The following is a 21,345-nucleotide window of genomic DNA, read 5'->3' as shown; positions in this document are numbered from 1 at the left end:
AAAATTATGTGCTACATTGAAAACAGCTCAACTGCCTGAATGCAATCTGCTAGTAAGAGCAGATTTCTCCGTGCCCCAGGCTGAAGTAATGAGATAAGAGTTTTGCAATTACTTTACTATCCATTAGAGGTAAATCTAACCAATGAAGGTTATTAACATCTTAGAAATTGTCCTTTAAAAGCCAGTGGTTCAGTAGAAATTTGAGAGTGGTAATGCTGATGCCCTAAGAGGTGCTGGGGACTTGACCTTAGCTAATGGACGGTTACAGGGATGAACTGGCCTGGGTTGTGAAAGCTGATGGCTGCTTGGCTGCCATGACTCTCAGATAGTGAAACTTTCAATTGTGTAAGAAGCAGCAAGGTAAACAGAACCACAACCTTGGCCTTCAGGAGAGAAGATGATGGCTTGCTCAGGGATCTGTTTGTCAGGATCTCACAGGAAGCTGTCCTGGAAAGCAAAAGGACCCAGGAGAGCTGGCTGACCTTCTTTAATATCCTTGGCAGAGCACAGGAAAAGTCCATTCTGATATGTGGGTAGTTGAGCAAGTGTGGCAGGCAGCCAGTGTGCATGAACGGAGCTCTCCTGCCTGAGTTCAGACAGTAATCAAGCACAGAGATGGAGCAAAATAGAGATGTTACTGGAGTGAGCATGGAAGCATTCACTAAAGACGAAGACCTGCAGGAGTTAAAGCTCATACAAGACTCCAAGAGTATAAAGAAGGGCTTCTGTAAGTACACTGGCACAGAAACAAATATGTGATCCTGCTGCTCAGGGGGCCAAGTGATTGTTCCCCTCTGTTTGGCACGTGTGGGACTGCAGCTGGAGTGAGACTGCATCTTGAGCATCATGTTCAACTTTGGGCTTCCCAGCGCAAGAAAGATATGGACAAACTGGAGCAAGTCCAGGTTTTGATGTGCAGCCAAGGCTGCCATCAGCCTTCACAGCCCAAAAGAGTTTATCCCTGTTAGTGAGTCAAGTAACTCAGTTGAACGTATAATGAACCAAACAAAACACAGCAGTGCATGGCATACAGGCCAGATAAGATGATATTTTGTGAATCTGAAAGAAAAAAAAATACAACAGAGAACAACATATAATTTTTCTTACCCAGAATGAGAGACCTGAAAATTTTTTATCATCAGCCCGCCCCTATAGTGCACCAATGTAGCAACTTAATGCCTGAATGAAATAATTTGGGAAAAAAATGAGAGATACTGATCATCTTCCAAGTTATGACTTGGAAACTACGTTCCTGAAATGAATGTTTGCACTGTGTGGCAGCAAGCAAGAGTGTAAGGGAGGTGGAGGAGATAGCTGTAGTGCTGTAGAAGCTCTGAGTTCAGCGGGATACTGAAGTTCCCTATGTACTTGTCATATTAACAGTGATGAAAGAATAGCTTGTGCTTAGAGACACTGCCTAGTTCACTTCCACGTATTAAAGCTTTAAATAAAGATTTGTATCCTAGGATCTGTTAAAAACATTGAGGCTATTATAATAAAATATACTTTATTAAATACAAAATATTTTCTCTCTGTAATCAAAAATCATATAGACAGGATTTATACAGACATCTGTACATTTTTGTAAATTAATGTACATATGTTCATATTTCTCAGCTCTATTTTTTCTATGACATTTGCATCATGATGTAACATGTCCAAGTTTTCACAATGTAAAATTAGACAAAGCTCCCAAAATTTTACTGTAAAAGTTAAATACATCAACTGTTTTCCCCCCTCTACAGATCTTCAGCATCTTTTTCTAACTCAGAAGTTGTGAACTTACGTAAGTGCCTCCTCACTCCTCTGAAAGATGTCACCAACATCTTCTCACTTCTATTTTCTGTCAAAAACCTTCCACCCAGTCATCTAAAGGCTTAAAGCCAGTAAGAATGCAGTATTCAGCTCAGGCACAATCACCCAACAAACTTTTTTTTATCTCTGCCACTAATTCTACCACACTTTTCATTTGCATCCCTCAAGTACAGGACTGTCAGCATAGCGACCTGCCTTACTTCCTCCAGCTGGACACTGTGAAAACAAAGATCCAGATGGTTCGCTTGTCGCAGACTGCATTCCTTGTCTCAGACTTCCCAGATCTGTTGGACAGCAAACTCTGCTGCCTGCTACACATTTCATCCTCTCATGATACTATAGCTGGAGTTTCTTAACAAAGTAAACCTGAATTCAAGGTTCCAAGATCTAGAAGCCTAGAGGACTAATGATGCACACCACGGCTCCAGTCTAAAGGCCTGAATTCATTCAATATTTTTCTTCTAAAATCTGGGTGGGTAACTTTTGAGTTGGCAGTCTGTTACATTCTGCCTGTGCTGCAATCTCACTACCTCTCCTGCTGCTATCTGTAATTTTACCCTACCTTTTAGGTTGACCAGTGAAACTGCTCTGGCTGGGCATTTTTTCAGCTTCTTGAAAGTTTCTGTGGGCAGTGGATTCTTTTCCTTTGAAGGCCAATACTGTTGATCTGATGCAACTACTACTGGAAAAAATGCCTGGCCTGCCATAAGGAAATAGCCAGAGCCAGACCTGGAGGTTATGAGAGCCACATATTTGCTTATCTGCAATGTCTGGCTTATGCTAGATAAAAATCTGGATTTATTGATCTCTGCAAAAAGCTAATGCGCAGAATCCCTTAACTAATGTGCACAATCCCTTAGCTGGGAGATTCTGTAATGCCATGCACTGCAACACTGCAGTGTAGGAAACTCAGTATGAGTACTACTATAAAGAGAGTCTTCCTGAAAAAAACACCAAGGGCCTTGGAACACAGCCAGACTCCAGGAGCTTGGAAAGAGTTGACTGCAGGATTTGAGGTGCTTCTGAAAGCTCCAGCCTCTCTCCTGACCTCTCTCCCTTTTGACCAATGTCTTCCTCCTCCCAAATTACAGAAGATGAGCTTAGCATAAACTTGCAAGAACACTGCCCTACTCAGAAGTTCAGCATCTGAGTGATGACTCTTGGCACAAACCTGAGTCTCACAGAAGCATCAAAAAGGTCACTACTGTCATTAGGGTTCACTGGAAGACATCAAGAGTGCATTACCTGCAGACTGTATATAATTAAAGGATGGGTGTCATTAAGGTCCCTGGCTTCTCTTGAAACTCTTCAGTGGAAAAAACTGTTCCAGCCCCACATTTATGGGAGAACAGCCCAGTGACAGAAGGCTAGAAACAAATAAAAGAATAAAATCCAGGTCCAGCACAATTGTCTTTTTGAGGAAGAAACAGAACTAAAAGCAAGAGCCAGAACCAGCAGAGTTCTGGTCAAAAATCCCAATATGCAATGGGGCTACCATGAGCAAGTTACATGAAAAGCAACCGGAAGTTGAGCCATTCAAGGTAAAATAATGAACAGGACCTTACTGAATACTGAGACAGAACAGACACCCTTTTGATTTCATTTGTACATACATACCAGCAATAAATTTCACCTGTACAGCACTTGGGTAATAGAAACCACTATGGCCAAAACAAATGCCTCTAAATCCTCAGTCGCTCTCATTAAAATGTAAAAAAAAAGCCAAGCAAGAAACATCAGGAAACTAAAAAAATTAATCTGCTTGTCAGTCTTTTCTATTTGTCTTTTCTTTTCTGAGGAGATGCCCCAGTTTTACCTGAAATGCACACTTAAAGACTATCTCAGAGATTTACAAACAGGACAGAACTCTAGGGAAAAAGACAAGTCTATTTCTCATATGCTCCTTTTACTTCCCAAGGAGGTTACCAGTCTAAACAGGAACAAGGTTTTCATTTCAGAAAATATATCCATAAATTAAAGACCAGGGTGGTTTTTTTTTACTTCTTGGTTGGTGATACTAGTTTTGTTTTGTTTTAAAGAATACACATTTGAGGAGCATATCTGATCTGGAGTGATTATTAAAGTTCAAATAAGAAAATACAAACAAAAGGAACAGCTTGAGTTTAGACAGCAGGCAAACAAGATGTGAAGATCTCTAAAGCCACATAGTCTTGCCATTGCTTCTAGAATAGTGAGGCAAATAGCCAAAAAAAATAAAAAAGAAAAAAATGTATTAATTTACTACAGGAACCTGCTCATTAGCAATGATGAAAATGTGTTTGGGGAGGATTTACTTGATCTTTTAAAAACAATCACAGAAGCCTTTAAATTAAGTTAAAAAAAAAAAATTTTCTAAGTTTGCCTCACAAGAGTACCACTGTTCTGCCCTTGAATTCTTATGTAAGATTTTGTGTGAACATGTCTCTAAAACTATTTTTTCATGAAGGAAGCAGGAAATCTATGGAATGTATATGAAGATCTGAAAGGGAATTAACAGCTACAATCTTACTTAGTCCTATATAATTTTACATTATATGGATTCCAGTTTAATTCTTCTGTACCATCACATGGCTGACTGCTTTTGGCCCCATGAAAACCTGCTTCTGTTAGATGCAGTTTTAATTTAGGAGCTGTATTTACATTTCATAATGTAACATAATCTAAGTTTATTTTCTCTGTATCTTATCTCTTCATGTATGAAAATGACATCCTCCTACCATTCTCCTTAGCGTTTTGTCTTTTACCATCACAGGAGAGCCAACATCTCCTTGCCCATCATCTCCACACCCCACCGCCTCCTCCAAGAATTTCTTCAAGACTTAACTCCTCAAAAGTGTGGCCTAGTAACTTAAAAATAACCATTCTGCTACCTATTGGGTAAAAAAAATGGCAGAGTCCAGCCTTATTCATCCTGAATATACACTTGCACGAAAAAGATACAAAGTAGCATAGAATATAGCAAAACTACATCAAATGTGGAATTAGAAAAATTAGTATGTTTTCTAAAGCAGTGGAAAGAGACAAGTGATTTATTTAAACTATGGAGATCAAATAAACTAAAAAGAAAGAATGTAACACCTACAATGTATCCAGTGAAAATCAACTGTTAATGAAATAGCGACTAGCCATTGTCAGAACTTTGTGGACTATGTTTTCTTCCACAAGGCAATAAACTTCTCAGTAATTCCCTGAATATGTGACTTTGCCAGGTGGCCTCCAGGGAGGACTCATTTCATTCCCATGGACAGACTGCATCTTCCTTTGCTTCTTCTCAAGCTCCTCTCTCCTCTCTTTGTTTTCCTGAGAATAAAAAGATACATCAAAAAAAGCCCAAACCAAAACTAAACAAAAAAAAAACCTACAAAAAACAACTCCACTAACAGAAAAGTTACAATTATTGTTATACCTTTCTCGTGTAAAATGAAAAGTAAACATGCAATAGAGATTTGCCTTTTGGAGCAGTGCCTCAGTCACAGACATTGCACAATGTAATACAAGCAGCTGCACACTGGGTGTCATTTACAATTAAGGTTTTGTGCACCAACTAAACAAAAACCCAAGCGAAGAACTAGTGGATCAGGTACTTGTATATAATTAGTTTCATATTAATTACTTACTGTCTTGAAGAGGATACCTAAATATGTTGTTCTCATGTAACATTGATGCAACATTGTAACTTTTTGTATTTATTAAATCACACTTGCCATGTACTAGAACAAACTAGGAATTAAACAATTTAATTTTAAACAAAGATCTAGCTAACATATTATAAGTACTGCAAGGTTCTAATTCCATTTTCTATTGTTTCAGACAGCAGTGGGCAATCAGGATGATGAACGATAAGCAAGATATTTGCAACATTCTTTTCGTGTCTAAATAACTAATGAATTTCAGGAGACTTGCCATTCTATATAAAATAAGCACTCTTCTTTGCAAATGACTGCCATTTCACCACGGTGAGGACCAGCATCTAAGGGTGCATCTGCATTAGCAATTCAGTACACTGGTGAGCTGGTGCAAATTTTCCTTATAATGACACTTGCAGATTTGTGGTGCATGTTGGTGCACATTTCTGACTGACTTGAAGTAGTAGGTTGACATTTTAGACCACAGCATAACTTACTGTGCCCCACTTGCTGGGTGGCTAAGAGGTCCTTGAGCAGCTGGTTTTTGGACACATGAACAGACCGACAACTGGCATACACATCATAGGTAGCAGACATGCAGTGTGGATATGCCCGCTTAAAATCATCGTGCCAAATCCAACCTCGGTCCTTTCATCTGTTGCAGCCCATCAGCCAGTATTGTGAAGCACCATAAAAGTGCTGTATTAGTTTTGTATTTTCACATGTATGAACTGCATTGCAGTGAAAGTACTGCTCCTTGAAGACAGCTGTAAGATAACTGGTGCGCTCATATAACCCATGATCCCATCCTTCTGATGGATACTGTACGTTCCCAAATCCTCAAGATGCTAGCAGTGTTTGCCTGTTATTCATATGTGAGAAGAGAAACAGTGATGTGACTGTGGCTGAGAGTAGACTGGTAAATGAATGTAGAAGCGTTACTGTAAAAAAGGGAGCTTGAGTGGAAGTTTATTCCTATTTTATACATATGCAGCAGTCAAACTACCAATGTGTACAAAATTTTTAAAAAGCACAACATGCACTGAAATATCAACCCTATGATATTAATCTGTGCCCTTTAGCTCTCTGTCAGTGTAAATCTGAAGATCCAATTGAGTCAGGAACATCTGGTCTAACTAAACAGACAATTATTTCATGTTGTTACTAGTAAGGCTGATTAAAAGCAAGGCAAAGTTTGTGTGGAAAAGGAATGCCCTTTGCTAGAATAAGTGATTCAAAAGTTCATCACAGTTAGTCTAATAAAAAAATTATCTCTCTGTACAAACTGTATCTTTCTGGATTACATGGAGTAATGGAGACAAACTGGGCTTGTAACATTGTGAGATTCTGACTTTTCTCATCCTATACTTTTGCCTTCTTTCTCCTTCCATAGAAATCTTCCTCAGATGAGCACAACTAGTGGCTTTGGGTCTTTAGAACAAATTCAAGATATTCTGAAATTCTTGAAGTGAACTGTTTAGTTCCCTAAGAGGAAAGGAGTCTGCATTATCAGTGGTATTTTTCAAAAAAGACAATAAGATATGTCACCCAGTACAGATGAGCTTGTGAAGAATATGCTCTAATGGAACACATATATGATACATGCTCCTGTTTTGGAATTTTTGCATATATCCAGTCAATTTCTTTTTACAAAATCATAGAATCATAGAATCATAATCTATGAGGCTATGTGTACCCTCAGGACATGTAGATGAAAACTCATTAAAAATAAGACCTATTGCAGCAGTATTGGCAATTATTTGAACAATCATATGTTACAAAAAAAGTGCATATTTAATGTTTGTCAAGCACTCTTTACTGAACACATGTGCACAATAGACTCCTGTATGAAAAGCCCAAATGAAAAATAAAGCAAACATCCACCCAGGAAGAGAACAAAAGTTGCTTTGGATTTTTTAATTGTGTCTCAGTGTTGAATGTTTGGGTTTGAAGATCCAGTTTTCATTAATGAATCCCAGTGCCAAGAAAAGAATCTCGAGCTAATTTAACTGGTTTTTTAAAGATTAAATTTGACATCAAGACTTACCGGCTTCTTCCCTGTCTTCAACACACACAAAGCTTTTTATGTTCTAGTCCTAATCACAGTGCACATTCTCACAAGATATAACTGATATAAATCTTCCATAAAATAATAAACAAGATGTTATTTGCACTAACAGAAGAACAGTAACAGAAATAGTGAAAGACTAAATCAATAACTGTAGCTCATCATACAGTAGATCAACTCAACTGCATGGTTTGATTTCTGTGGAAGTTTTCTACTCAATAGCCTAGTAAGATGAGTACATTTTTCACCTACCAAGTTCTGGGAAGACCACATTCTTTAGCAGTATGACTGCCACATAATAATTGAATTTTAGATATTAGAGAAGACGTACAACATTTAAGAGCAGTAACAATAGCAGCCTTATTTCTAACATGCTGCAGTACCACGACATAAAAATTCCAATATAGAAAGTATTTTCAGAGAGATCTTATTAAATCACACAAAATGAATAACCCACATCAGCTGCTCCTAACCCAGAAAAGCAATAAATCCATGAGACTCATCTGGTACATCCTTTCTTAATATTTTTAAACAGCTTTAGAATGCTAAAAATAGATGTTGTATATGCTCAACCTCAAGGGTTGTTGTATATGCTCAACCTTCAAACTTCCTCTAGGGTATTTAACCTTACTATGTTGATCTTTGAGAATCATTTGTGAGCAGCCTTACTTCTCATCAACTCATACTATGTTAATGTATAGCACAGAAAACGGACAACATAACATATCCAGGCTACTCACTTTTATCCACAGTAAACAGGTATCAAATTGATATCTCAGAAATAAATGAAAACTAAACTCATCTGTCATTATAAACTTCCAATGTGATTCTTCTCCACATTTCACTCCTCAGAACAGGTGCATGTCAGTAACAAGTGTCAGACACTGGTATTATGCATTAAGTAAAAACTCATCATTTATCAGGCTAGATTGGCTTGAAGAGTTCTTGGTGAGTAGCAAGAGGCAAACAGTAGGAAAGAAACAAAATAATCAGAAGCTTAAATTTCCCAGGCAATACTACAGCATCTCAGCTCAAGATTATCCTTTTTGTGTTAATATTGTACAAGTGTTAATAACCTTTTTTAGGGCATTTATTTTCAGGCTTAAAAAGTAATCTTCTCTATGCAATTTATGTTATCAAACATTCACATAATGATCTCTAAAAGCAGAAGTAACACAATTTCCATTAATACAAAAGCAGAATGTTTCTTCTATTTAAGAAGAACTATAAGCAGATTTTTATGTCTTTTTTACCCATGCATTATGGTCAACACTTAGTTCAGGAAACCCAAGGATGAATTTAAACACATTTATTTCTGTTGAATATCAATGAAAACATATTAGAATACTTGCCACTATACTACTCCTATTTTATTTCCCTTCGAACCAAAACCTCCTTAGTTGAAAGAATACACTTAAAAGGCCTCCACAATTCTTCCTTCAGATCTGATTCCTGTTTATCTACCTGCAGGCAGATATCATCTTAGTTCCCTTGACAACTTTAATTCCCAATGACAACTTTACAGTGTTTCCTTTCTGCAGTTCACTAAAGGTGTGTATTTTTTCTATAACTGTACAAAGTGAGATGATATTCTGGTCAAACATGATGACAGAGCTATTGCCCAATATGTTTTCTGAAATAAAGGTGTCTAAGCTGAAAAAAGCCAGCACAAATTCTGAAAGTAAAAACGTAAAGATTGGGTATGAGACACATCAGTCAACACCTGCACACAGACACTGAAAATGAGATCATTTTAGAGGTACCTCTGCCAACCAGTTCAGTATCTATCCCATTCTCCTGCATCTGCTTATTTTTCAAAGTGTTCCTCTCATGTAGGTACTTGTATATCCAGTTAGATCTGGTCATTCCTCCAACTACTAACGTTCATATTAATAATCCCATTGAAGTGGTGACCTCAGGAATTTATATACAATTTGAACAGGGGAGTCTGTGCTAGGCAGCATCTTTCATTCCCCCAAAAAAGGATAATATTTTTACCTTTGTACAGAGTCCAAGACAGCACAGTCACATTCAGGCTTTGATACAACTACGCTGATTAGGATAGTCCCAGTAAGCAGAGCATAGAGGACAGTGCATTAGTTACTGCTTAAAATGCAGCACTTCCTTCCTTGGCAACCAGGAATATTGACTAAGCAAGAAATAATCTAAGATTGGACATTAATAATTTGACTTAACTGGAAATCACTTGACAAAGAGGACTAGAGAAAATAATTCTTACCAATGATTACTGAAATGAGAGGTATTACAACAGGGACCAGGTCAAAGACCTTAAAAGATCTAAACCTCAGACTAAAAAAATATGAAAACAGAGAAGAGAAAACGTGCAGGCTCTTGCTGTTTTATGCAACTGTGTATTTCTGAGTTAGCCAAGTAAAGGATGACTGTCCTTTTTAAACCTGTCCAAGATCCGTACATCTGCCCGCCTCAATTCTCATTTCTCTGCCTCCTCATTCCTCAAAAAAAAAAAAAACCAAATAAAAGATTTTTTTTAGCCATTGACAGTACAAAGAAATTCCTGTAAGGACCTTAAGCCAGATGAGTTGCAAGATCTCACTCTTACAAGTGACAATAGAGACCATATGTACAGGATGTGTGCCAGAAATCACATGGAAGAGAGAAAACAGAAGAAACACTCTCAAACTAAGAAAACCTTGAGAGTCAGTATGAGGAATGACTGTGTCACAGGGTGAGGAATTAAAACACACTAGCTATTTTCTTTAAATAGTAAGTCACATACCTTCAAGAAAACAATATATGCTAAGAATATTAGTGATCTCTCTTCTAGTTTGTCTCTCTGTAGCAAGGGAAAAAACCCTGCCTAACTGTTGAGACTAGAGTAATAGATTAGTTTACTGCTTAACTATTGAGACTAAAGGACACTGTTGTGGGAAAAATATAATTGGGAGCATCAGAGTTCCACTCTTTCTTGTAATAATAATTTTGAACATCATTAAAGTGCTTTTACCAGCTGTAGGTATACAAGTCTCCACTTTCAATGCTTCCTTGAATGTACATGCACTCACTGTTGCAGCCGGGGATGCTGTTTGGCTTTGCAGGTTTTGTGCTGTGGTGAGTTGGCCCTTCAGAGATGGTTGCCTCTGATGTGAAATGGCAAAAAATCAAGAGTAACTATGAAATAGAAAACTCTGTAACATGTACGTAGGGAGAATATATTTTCCATGTCTGCCAAATATCAAGTCCACCGCACTTTACCATCATTTTGCTCACGAATTCTGGAGGACAAGTTATGCAATGTTGCCACCGTCTGGCCTTTCTAATAACAGCACGAAAACTCATAAGTATCACAATACACAACTGTTCACACTCATTACTGCATTAAACTTTTTGGTTTTGACAAAGTGCAAAAAAAATCCCCAAACAAACATACCAGCCATCTTTCATATTCCTCCATAGCCTTTTCATTTTTTTCTTCCTTCTTTGCCTGTTGCATTTCTTGCTTTTTCCTCTCTAGGAATTTTTCTACTTTCTTCTTTTTTATATATTCTTCCTTCTTTTCATTCCTGTAAAATGAGAGGGAAGAAAAAGAGATCATCATGTAACAGACTAAATGCTGTTGCTGATTAACTAAATTGAGTCAAGAGATATTTTATACTTTTAATAAAAGTTTGAGAATATATATTTAAAATCTTCCCAGTCCATTTTGATATATCACCAAAGTATAAATGAACCTACTACTCTATCTGTTATGGCATCACCTTTTCTTTACTGCTTTTCCCTTATTCAGTATCACAAAATAACCCTTAGATTCTGAACTTCTGTAGGTAACTGTAAGTTGCACACGGTCTGTGAAAACTCTTGGCTTATAAAACACAGAATTTCTCCAGCAGATACATCTCATTTCTTTCCTTCCTGCATACATCTGCATTCATACATTGTATTCCACAAAACTTAAAGATTTACTTACCTTCCTGTGGTTTAGTAATGAAGCATGAAACTAACCACATAAGACATTATGCTCAGTCAATCTTACGTCTCCGTTGCAGTATCTCTGACTGGGCTTAGTTAGTAGCTTTTTGGGGAGGAAAGCAATTAAATTACTAAACTGAAAGGAGCTGTACAGCTTGCTTTCACTGTTATACTTATTCTCCACTGGGACTGAAGAGTCTGATCCCAAGCATGCCATTGTCTTACAACTACAAGCACATCAAGCACTCACAGAAGACCTATTACATTTGTACATGAAGACTTTGGAAGCTACGATACAGGAAAACACAGTGGAGTAGTACCATTTTTCAACTGCTGATATGCTGATTCTCCTCTTCTCTGCAATCAGTTCCTCTTCTTTCTCCTTCCTGATTCTTTCAGATTCTTTTTCCTTTCTGCTTTGCTCTCTTAAATATTCCACTTTTTTTTCTTTCCATCTTTTGAATGCCTAAAGAAAACCATAGATTCATGAGAAATCTTACCCCTCACCTTTTTGTCAATACTCCCCTTGCCTATTCTGTATTATTTTTTTTTTGTAATTTCTACACATTCCAATTTCGGAATATTTGTTTGTAGCATTTCTTAGAAGTGGGCATCACTATGCCTAACAGGAATAAGTTATTTTGACAGTAAGTATTAGTTAAATGTATTTATATGGCGTTTATTTTATATTCAGTTAGCAAACTCCAAATATAGAAGTATGTTTGTCTGCAAATGTAAACATTACGTATTTCTGGCAGAACAGAACCTAATATGAACTTACTTCAAAAATTAAGCATGTCTAGACTTAGATTCTAGTTAATTTCCATCTCTTTCTGGATTAATCAGAATTATTTTCTACAATCTCCTGAACCACATTTGATATACGTTTTTGTACATATTTCACATCACCACCTGTGCTGCTTCTGTTTTCTCTTTATTCTGTTCTGCTGGGGTTTTTTCCTCAAGCTTCTTTTTTTCACTTAGCTTTTTTGCTTCTCTTGCTTTCTTTTCTTTCCAGGCTTCAAAACATGCAATTGATTCCTCTCTTCTAAGTGCTTCTTTCTAGATTGCAAATAAAAGTCTACATTTAAATACACTTCAGTATAAAATTATAATTGAGGTAGTACGCTTTAAACTAATTGTTAATGGAGCAATAAAGAAACAGAAATTGATTTGACAACAACATTTCAAGTATTACTCACAATGAAATTTTAAATACATATGGTGGGGTTTTTTCTATGTTCATTTTTAATTTAAGTTAACTGAAACAAACTATTCCAGCAAAATATGTGTATAAGGATATGAAATACATGTTAAGTGCCTAGCAGTGAAATGTATTAAATACTTAAAAGTCAAATCAAAGAGTGTGTACAGTACTATTCAAAATACAGTCCTCTGGAGATAAGCATCTCTTGAGGGAGGAAGCAAACCCCTTATGTTCTAATAGACAACATAAAACTTAGCACCTTAAGATTTGAGCATTCCAAGGTCTTTGTAAACAAACCTGAAAATTAATCTAAGAAGCACACTTTTAACACACCTTATGTAAATGTGTAGGGAAACATCAGACACACACTGTTTGCCACAACCATAACAAGTAGGACATATCATTTAGTGTTCCAAATCACCTCGTGCTCTTTGGAGAAGACCAGATGCCTTACAACAGCAGACTGATGCACTCAGGCAGAAAGTACAGACAAGTACACTTCAAAGAATTATAGTCTGTTAACTTCTTTTTAACAAGAATGTAAACAAACCTTTTCAGTATCGTTTCTGAGATTTTCAGCTTTCTCCTTTTCAGTTCTCTTTAATTCCATTAGAAAGAGCTTTTTCTTTTCCAACCAATTCTGTAAGAATCATTAAAGACTTCTGAAGTCCTTTTAAGGTGTAAGTACAGAGCAGCACCAATACAATGACCACCAAAATTACTCTTAATTCTTCCATGTGCTACTTAGATACTACCCCATGTGGAAGACTAAGCTGTTATCACATACACATTGAGATCAAAAAAAAGTCTAAGCTTCTAAAATCACAGCTACAAAATCTAAAAAAGCTTAAATGTCTTAAAAAAATCTTCATAGAAACACCAAAAAAATGTAAGCTTTAAACAAATTTAAAAAGAAGAATAAAATAAAGATTCTTATCACTTGGAATATAGGGATATTATTTACATTTGTTGTCTGTCTTGTAAATTCCTATAATTAAAGAGAATAAAACCCTACTGGGAAGAGTGAGACTTCAAGCAACCATAAAAGGTTATGAGCCATCTGCAGAAACAGACTTAAATTTTCAATATTTAACTATATTATTTGGTATACAGCTTAGAGATACAAGTGTCCTAAATGAAGACTATTTTACCTTTAAAATTATAGACAATATAAATTGTAATTTGAGGGTCTAAAATTTGTTCTAGGACCATAACAAGTATTAAAAACACATACCAATACAAACAGCTTCTGGATTTAAAGTTGTTCTCAAACAGATTAATAGTAAAAGTCTGTTGAAACCCATAAACTAATTGTTGTGAAATTCTACATGGAATTTACATAGATTTTTCTTCTGGAGAGAGTACTAGATTTGTTATCACTTTTCCTGAATGTCAGATGAATAGAATATACCAGGAAAAAAAGAGCAACTTCAAACTACACACTCATGTTAAAGATGAAGTAGAAACAAAGGAAAATATGTGCCGGAGAATAGTCTGACACAATAAATTATGAATCACAGTACATCCCTTTCATATAGCTTTTGAGTTCATAATTTGAGGAAAAGTGATAGCCAACAGAATAAAAGGATTATTACACCTGTAAGCCTATGCAAGGAATATAGTAAGAAATATTGATTTCAAGAAATATGAGGTGTTGACTCCTAGATCAGGACCTTTCTATGCACAGTTTTGTTTGTTGGTTTGTTTGCTCATTTTTAAGATTTACCTGAAAAACAGCTGCTCTTAAATTATCTGCTTTGTCAAATTCTGTTCTTTTCTTCTCCATGCATTTGTTCTCCAACAGGTTTAATGTTCCCAGACATTGAGATAAAACAGGTGTAGCTGATGGAACAGCCTTCACCTTTGTCTTTAGGTGCGCAGAAGATGGAGACCTATGAAAATACCAGGACACAAACACATTAATGATCTTTCCATTTATTGTGGCTGTTACCAAGCAGTGTTCCCTTTATTTCAGTACATACCAAAAGTTACTGTGATTGGTTTTTTATATGCACTTGACTGGGGACTGGGGAAAAGAAAAGAAAGAACCTTTTTTTTTTTTTTCTGAGGGCTTTATTATTGCCAAAACAAGCCATTATGCAACATATCCAGGCCAAGAAAGTTTACAAATTCCTTACACTTTCACCTAAAAAGCAGCTTAAAACCTATAAAGACTTCAGTAGCACACACACATCACAGACAATGGCAAAAGATTTGAGAGTCTGATTGGATATAAACCTGAGTAAGGGTCATAATAACATGCCTCATCCACTAAAAGGTTTTTCACAGATGGTCAGATGTTGTCAGCAGTGAATACAGTGCTGACAGAAAATAAGAATGAAGCAGCACTGTCGGGGCCCTTACATGCATCTTACACTGTGCAGAGTGTGATACCTAAGAGTGTTTCTTTTACCTGTCAGATAAAGAAGCCTTTGAGTCTTGTAGAACTCTCTCCTTTGTTTCACCTGGCTTCTAAGAAACAGAGGAAAAGTAGAAGTTATAGAGTCTCTCAAGCAACAGAACTAGATCAGGATGAAACAGATTTTTACAAGTTAACAGGGATTTTGAGAGTTGGGCTTGACCCTTACAAATCCCTTCCAAACTGAGATATTCTATAGTTCTATGATGTTAGAAAAATAGGCAAGAAAGCCACTCTAATACAGAGGGGGTACAGTACAGGGTAAGAAAGTAAGGAGAAAAAACAACCAACCAAACAAATCCAAACCAAGCAACCAAACTTTCAGAATGCCTGTATAATTTTCAAATAGCACCTAGAAATGTTTATTTGTATTACATAAAAATATATTCTGTAGTTTAGAAATACAAAGAAATAAAAAGAACCCAGCTGGGTAGTGGGTTTCCCTGTTATTCTATCAACACTCTTTTAGCTCTTTGAATACTTAGCTTTAATAATTGTATGTATCTACATATTTTCTTTCTTATGATAAAGTATAGAATGCTTTGCAACCTATCCCTTACTCAGGTCACACCAGGGATTCCATCCTCTGCCAACATGCACTGCTCACTGCAATTCAGTTAGCCTCACAATAGAGATCTGTTATTTTCACTTGGACAAGGGTACTTTCTTAAGACTGGAAAACACATGTCAATACCTTCAATACAACTATATAGAATTTGTAAGAGCCTCAGCTCTAGATAAATCTCAGCTCAGAGGTAAATTGTCAGCTCTACAGATAGCATTTTCACATTTAAGTTACCAACAGTAACCTTACAAAACTTTCCACCATGCTTCTAAGACATTGTTCCACACAATGGCAAAATGCTTATGAGTAATACCTTGACAGAGCTCTTTGATGCATTCTTTGCCTCCCTATGTTCAGATTGACCATTCATTGATATCTCCTGCATTGTATCAGTTATTATTTGCCCTTCTGCTATTTTCACTGTTCCATCTGAACTGTCAGCTGTTGGGTTCTCCAATTCCCTTGTCTTCTCATACACTGTGGTCATCATTTGTTCTATCACAGAAGGAGATTTTCTATCGTTGTCCTCCAGTTTCAAGTCACTGGTGTTGACAGTCTTCTGATCCTGATCTAACGGGAGGAAAAAAGATTGAGAGGACACATTAACAAGAATTTCATTGTTTCTGAGTATTTTTATTTCTGTCCAAAAAACATCTGTCCATGAAAGTTTTTACTAAATTTTATACAGTATTTTCTGTATACTTCCTTCTAAGAACTATCTACTAATAAGAAGAGTATTCACTTGTATTTAAATGTAAGACTGGAGTAGAAACTGAAGCTTTAACTAATGTTAAAGAATGTGAGAGCATGACAAAGGCAAAACTTCCCATCTGCCTTACCATCCAAATGCAGTTCTTAAAAGAAATAGAATTTTTGAATGAGAAATGAACTCCAAATTACCTGAAGAAAGGAATATCAATGCTCACAATCTAAGAAATTTAACCTAGATTTACAATGGTGAAGGTAAGTTCAAGGTGACAAGGAGAATTCTGAATTGAAAACCAATATGCCATTATCACTGCACTACTTTGATTCACATGAAGACAAGGAGTAATTCAACTTTTTTCTGCCAGTGTAAAACTACACAAGCACAACAGCCAGGACAGAGAGGTGTTGCACTGCCCAACTGTGCATTCAAATATCCAGCACTTTGGTGCCATCATGTGGAAACACAAAAAGGAGCTGATATCATTAATCATGCTCTAGCAATTTCAAAGTTGTAATCTTCCACCATGGCTAACGACCAGCCACAAATTTATCTCAACATCAAACAGGACTAATTCCTCTCATACTACTAATTAGATATGAATCTGAAGATTAGAATGGAATTAGATAAGAATACAAATGGAATTGGATATGAATATGAAGTCTTTTGACATTTTATATCTGTAAAAGTTAATTAGCAGAATTCCAAGTTCTGCTTTGCAGATTAAAAATGCATTACCTAGACTTATAACGAAACATTAAAACTTAGGGGTTATATGTGTTTGACTATACATCCAAAGTGTGTCAGTATCTTTAAAGTAAAAGATCATTTGAAGTTTTAACTTTGCAATTATGAGAATCTACTATTCTGACATTCTGTCACATTACAGTTTCATGATGCTTCAGTATAACAACTTCAACACTGTATTTGCAAACAGTGTGATCAAACTTTCCAGGTCATAGAAAAGAGGTGGCTATTTAATAACCTTCCCATGGAAGGATACATGGAAGCTGTGGACACTATGTGAATATGGCTTTCTGAGCTAGGCACATACTGTGGAGCCAAGTCGGTAGGCCTCCCACAACTTTCATGGACATGCACTGGTGAAGAGCTGAACTTCAAGGACCTAAACAGCTGTTTTTCATCTTCTGAAAGGAAAACAGGAACCTCCTGCTATTTGGCCCACAGTTTTTCAGTTTACCCCCTGGTAGATGGAGGTTATGTATTTTAAGAAGCTTTGGCTGCAAGCCAAAGCAGCTGATCATTAACACAGAAAATAACCCAAACTAAACCACTTTAAAATACTGTAACATGGCTAAGCAAGTAGCAGCAACAACATTCAAAGCTTTCTTTTCACCTGATGCTGAAGCATTTCTTTGTTTGTGAAGCCGTGGCTTTGCTGTTGGTTGCTTTTCCTCTTGACTTCTTTTTTTATGTAGTTCATGAATAGGCAAGTCATCACTTTCACTATTATCACAGGGTACTTCTTCAGCAGCTGAAAGCACTTCATTATTTTTTCTGCCATTACCCTCACTTTGACCTTCCAAACATTCTTCTTTACCATCTTTTCTGTCATCTGGTATATTATCACCTTCTAAAACCATTATTTTCTTAAGTTTCTTTCCATGAAAGGATAAAGCCAAGTCATCAGCAGCTTCATTTTCCAAATCTGCTAGTTCTTGTGAAGCATCATCATTCAAGAGAGGACTCTCAACAACAGTGGATTTACCAGTGCTTGCAGCACCTGAATTACCTTCAGTAAGTTCTTCATCAATACCTGAAAAGGGCATATTATCAACTTGCATTCGAGATAAGTGGGAAAAAAATGCAACTCAGAAGTGATATCTTCTATAACTTAAAACTATTTTTCATATAACATCCTCCCGACTTTAGTTTCTGAGCATTTCTCTTTCTGTGCCTCTTATCTCTGCAAAGCCACCAGACTACAGACTTTATTTACTTCCTTTCCTGTCATCTGTTTCCATGGACCCAACCCAAAGAAAAATATTCACTCATTAATTCTCTTCTGCCATGCAATTCAAAACCCTTCTAAAAAACAGTGTCTCAATGCCACAAGAAGTGAAAGCAAGTCAACAACAAAGCTATGCGTGTTTGGTATCAGAATCCATGCTCCCCTTCCCTTCACTTCTGTCCCATCTAAAATCTACTAGAAGATACTCAAAGAAGTATCTGCTCCAACGCTGAGGTTCTCATGTTTTAACAAAAATGTTTTGATCTTCCTGTTGAGGTCTGTTATGACTAACAGGCTTAATTACAGAGTTCAAATGCTTGAAGAAGGTAACAAAAGCATGGTAGTAACTTATTTACTGCTGGGGGAGCTTTTTCCTAAATCTTGTCAGCAAAGGGAAATCAAAGCATCCCACAAACTGTTAAAAGATGTTTTAGGTGTGAATGAAAAACAGGACACAGAGGAAATCCTTTTAAAATTCCTATTTTCCTTAACATGCAGTGTCAAATCAGGATGAAAGAGTTATTTGGCCGATCTTGTTAGACTAAACATAAAGTAGTAATGGGTTCACCCTTGCTGGATGTCAGGCACCCACCAAAGCCTCTCTATCACACCCCTTCTCAGCTGGACAGGGGAGAGCAAATATAACAAAGGTTCATGAGTTAAGGACAGGGAGAGATCACTCATCAAACAACATCACAGGCAAAACAGACTCAGCTTGAGGATATTAATTGGATTTTTTACTAACAAAATCAGAGCAGGATAATGAGAATTAAACGAATCTTAGAAACACTTTTCCCCCACACGTCCCTCCTTCCTGAGTTCTACCTCCTCCCCCCACAAAGACACAGGGAGATGGGGAGTAGGGGTTACGGTCAGTTCATCACATGTTGTTCCTGCTGCTGGTCAGGGAGAGGAGTCCTTTCCCTGCTCCAGCGTGGGGTCCCTCCCATGGGAGACAGTTTCCCATGAACTCCTCCAGCGTGACTCCATCCCATAGGCTGCAGCAGTTGGTGGAAAGCTGTTATGTGAGTCACTTTTCCATAGGGTGCAGTCCATCAGGCACAGCCTGCTCCAGTATGGGTCCCCCACAGGGTCATAAATCCTACCAGCAAACCTGCTCCAGTGTGGTTTCTTCCCTCCATGGATCTGCAGGTCCCTGCAAGGACCCTGCTCCAGCACACGTTTCCCACGGATTCACAGCCCTCTCTCAGGCATTCACCCACTCTGGTGTGGGTCTCCTCCATGGGCTGCAGGATCTCTGCATCCCCATGGTCCTCCATGGGCTGCAGGAGCACAGCCTGTTCTCACCATGGTCTTCACCACAGACTGCAGGGGAATCTCACCTCTGTCATCTGAAGCACTTCCTCCCCCTCCCTCTGCACTGATCTTGGTGTCTGTCTGCATAGTTGTTCCTCTCACATATTCTCACTCTTCTCTGGCCACAATTACATCTGCACAATAACTTTTCTTTCCTTCTTAAACATGTTATCACAGAGGCATTACCACCATTTCTGACCGGTCCAGCCTTGGCCCGTGGCGGGTCTGTCTTGGAGCAGCCTGGCATTTGCTCTGCCGGACACGGAGGAAGCTTCTGGCAGCTTCTCACAGAAGCCACCCCTGTAGCCCCTCTGCGACAAAAACCTGGCCATGCAAACTCAATACAATTAGCAAACATCAAATGCATCTTGGCCCAAGAAAAACAGCTAGATCAAAACTATTCATGGTTTGTGTACACTGCCAGGGAAGTATGCTCTGCAGTGTGTCCTGAAGCCATTATTCACTGATTGTCCAGACTGGGAAAACAGGAAGTTAAAAACAGGGCTTTCTCTCCGCTCATGTTCACTTTCATTCACAGTATGTGCACTACTACAGATGGCTATGGAGAAAAACTGGGCATCACAATGGTAGAAACCAGTACAGACTGTGTCTGGTCTAGCAGGTTGGCACCACCACAGATTTCATTGGGAATTCTGCTCCTAACTTAGAAGAGGAGGACCCAGTGATTTAGAAGTTGTTAAAATATGAAATCTTGGAACATTAAATCATATTGACTCACAAAGATTTGCTGGGCTATAGCAATGAGTCAAGAAGAGGAAGAACACAAGGAAAAATATTTAATTCTGTTTTACCATTTAACATGCCATCTTCATCACTCTCAAAGTCGTCCGAGTATTCATCTGTTTGCTCACTTGATGCATGAGCAGAAATCGCTTCCTGCAGCTCATTCTGAAATGGTTTCACAAATAAATTTTGCACAGAAGGGAAGATTTAATTGAAAAAGTTCATCACTAATTCCCCCCTCCCACACGTACATAAGTAAAACTAAGCAACAGAGTTAAGCCTGTTTAACTGATAATTATTGTGAAGGATAGTGCTTCTATTCTATCACCATTCCCCCAATATTTCTGTGTTAAAAAATCAATCCCAAATCTCCATGTATTAATTTATATTTCTTCTTCATAAGAAACATATCTTGCAAATCCCTTTTCTATTTCTGGCAATTATGACTATCATCATGTGACACTTTTGCCCCCCTTTGTATGTTTTGATCAGCAAGAGCAAGAAAGAAGAGTCTGTGAGAGCAGGTGAGCACGGACCACCTCTTCACTGACTGTCGCAAAGTAAGAGCCTGAAGCAGGTGACACGTTCAAAACAATGGAAGAACTTCACGTATTTTGGACTCTGCTGCAGGACATCCTGAACACGTCACGTTTAAGTGGGTTCTTAAAGCCACTGGCCTTACTTATAGATGAAAAATACATCAAGAAATGCAGCATCATCTCCAGACTCAAGACCCTGAGCCCAAACCACCGAAAGCTGGCGAGCGGGTGTTTGGACGCGGGTCCGAGGCGCTTCCCGAGGCACCTGCTGGTGACCAGCGCCGTCTGGAGCGGGGCAGCCGGGCTGCTCCCGCCTCGGAGCCGCCGCTTCCCAGCCTGGGCACGGGGAGCCGCTCCTGGCGTCCACACAGAGGGAAGCCTGCTTCCCCGCTTTCATTTTGACAGCAGAGAAGCATTTT

At 37.8% G+C, this 21,345-nt stretch overlaps 1 protein-coding gene across 1 annotated transcript; it reads right to left on the bottom strand.

Moving 5' to 3' along the window:
* Positions 1 to 4,172: 4,172 nt before the first annotated feature.
* Positions 4,173 to 20,433, bottom strand: MAP9 (microtubule associated protein 9). The gene is made up of 10 exons (XM_018071453.2): positions 19,830 to 20,433; positions 17,712 to 18,131; positions 15,962 to 16,218; positions 15,078 to 15,136; positions 14,391 to 14,556; positions 13,215 to 13,304; positions 12,367 to 12,519; positions 11,778 to 11,923; positions 10,919 to 11,051; positions 4,173 to 5,115 (listed from the first exon to the last, which is right to left on the bottom strand). Exons 1-10 carry the CDS (start codon positions 20,008 to 20,010, stop codon positions 4,993 to 4,995), a joined length of 1,728 nt encoding a protein of 575 aa, XP_017926942.1. The 5' UTR covers positions 20,011 to 20,433; the 3' UTR covers positions 4,173 to 4,992.
* Positions 20,434 to 21,345: the final 912 nt, after the last annotated feature.

This window comes from Manacus vitellinus, unplaced genomic scaffold (assembly GCF_001715985.3).
Source record: "Manacus vitellinus isolate BGI_N305 unplaced genomic scaffold, ASM171598v3 scaffold_0_pilon, whole genome shotgun sequence".
NCBI classification, from domain to species: Eukaryota; Metazoa; Chordata; class Aves; order Passeriformes; family Pipridae; genus Manacus; species Manacus vitellinus.
The sequence above is the reverse complement of the archived record's forward strand: the minus strand, read 5'-3'. Positions and strand labels throughout refer to the sequence as shown.

Bases quoted from the DNA above. Each gene is read 5' to 3' on its own strand.
- MAP9 (XM_018071453.2), bottom strand. From the start codon at position 20,010: ATGCATTTGATGTTTGCTAATTGTATTGAGTTTGCATGGCCAGGTTTT. The intron at 15,137-15,961 runs GTATTACTCATA...TCTGTTTCTTAG, and splicing joins CATCAAAGAGCTCTGTCAAG to AAGCCAGGTGAAACAAAGGA. The intron at 14,557-15,077 runs GTAAAAGAAACA...GTATTTTCATAG, and splicing joins AAGGCTTCTTTATCTGACAG to GTCTCCATCTTCTGCGCACC.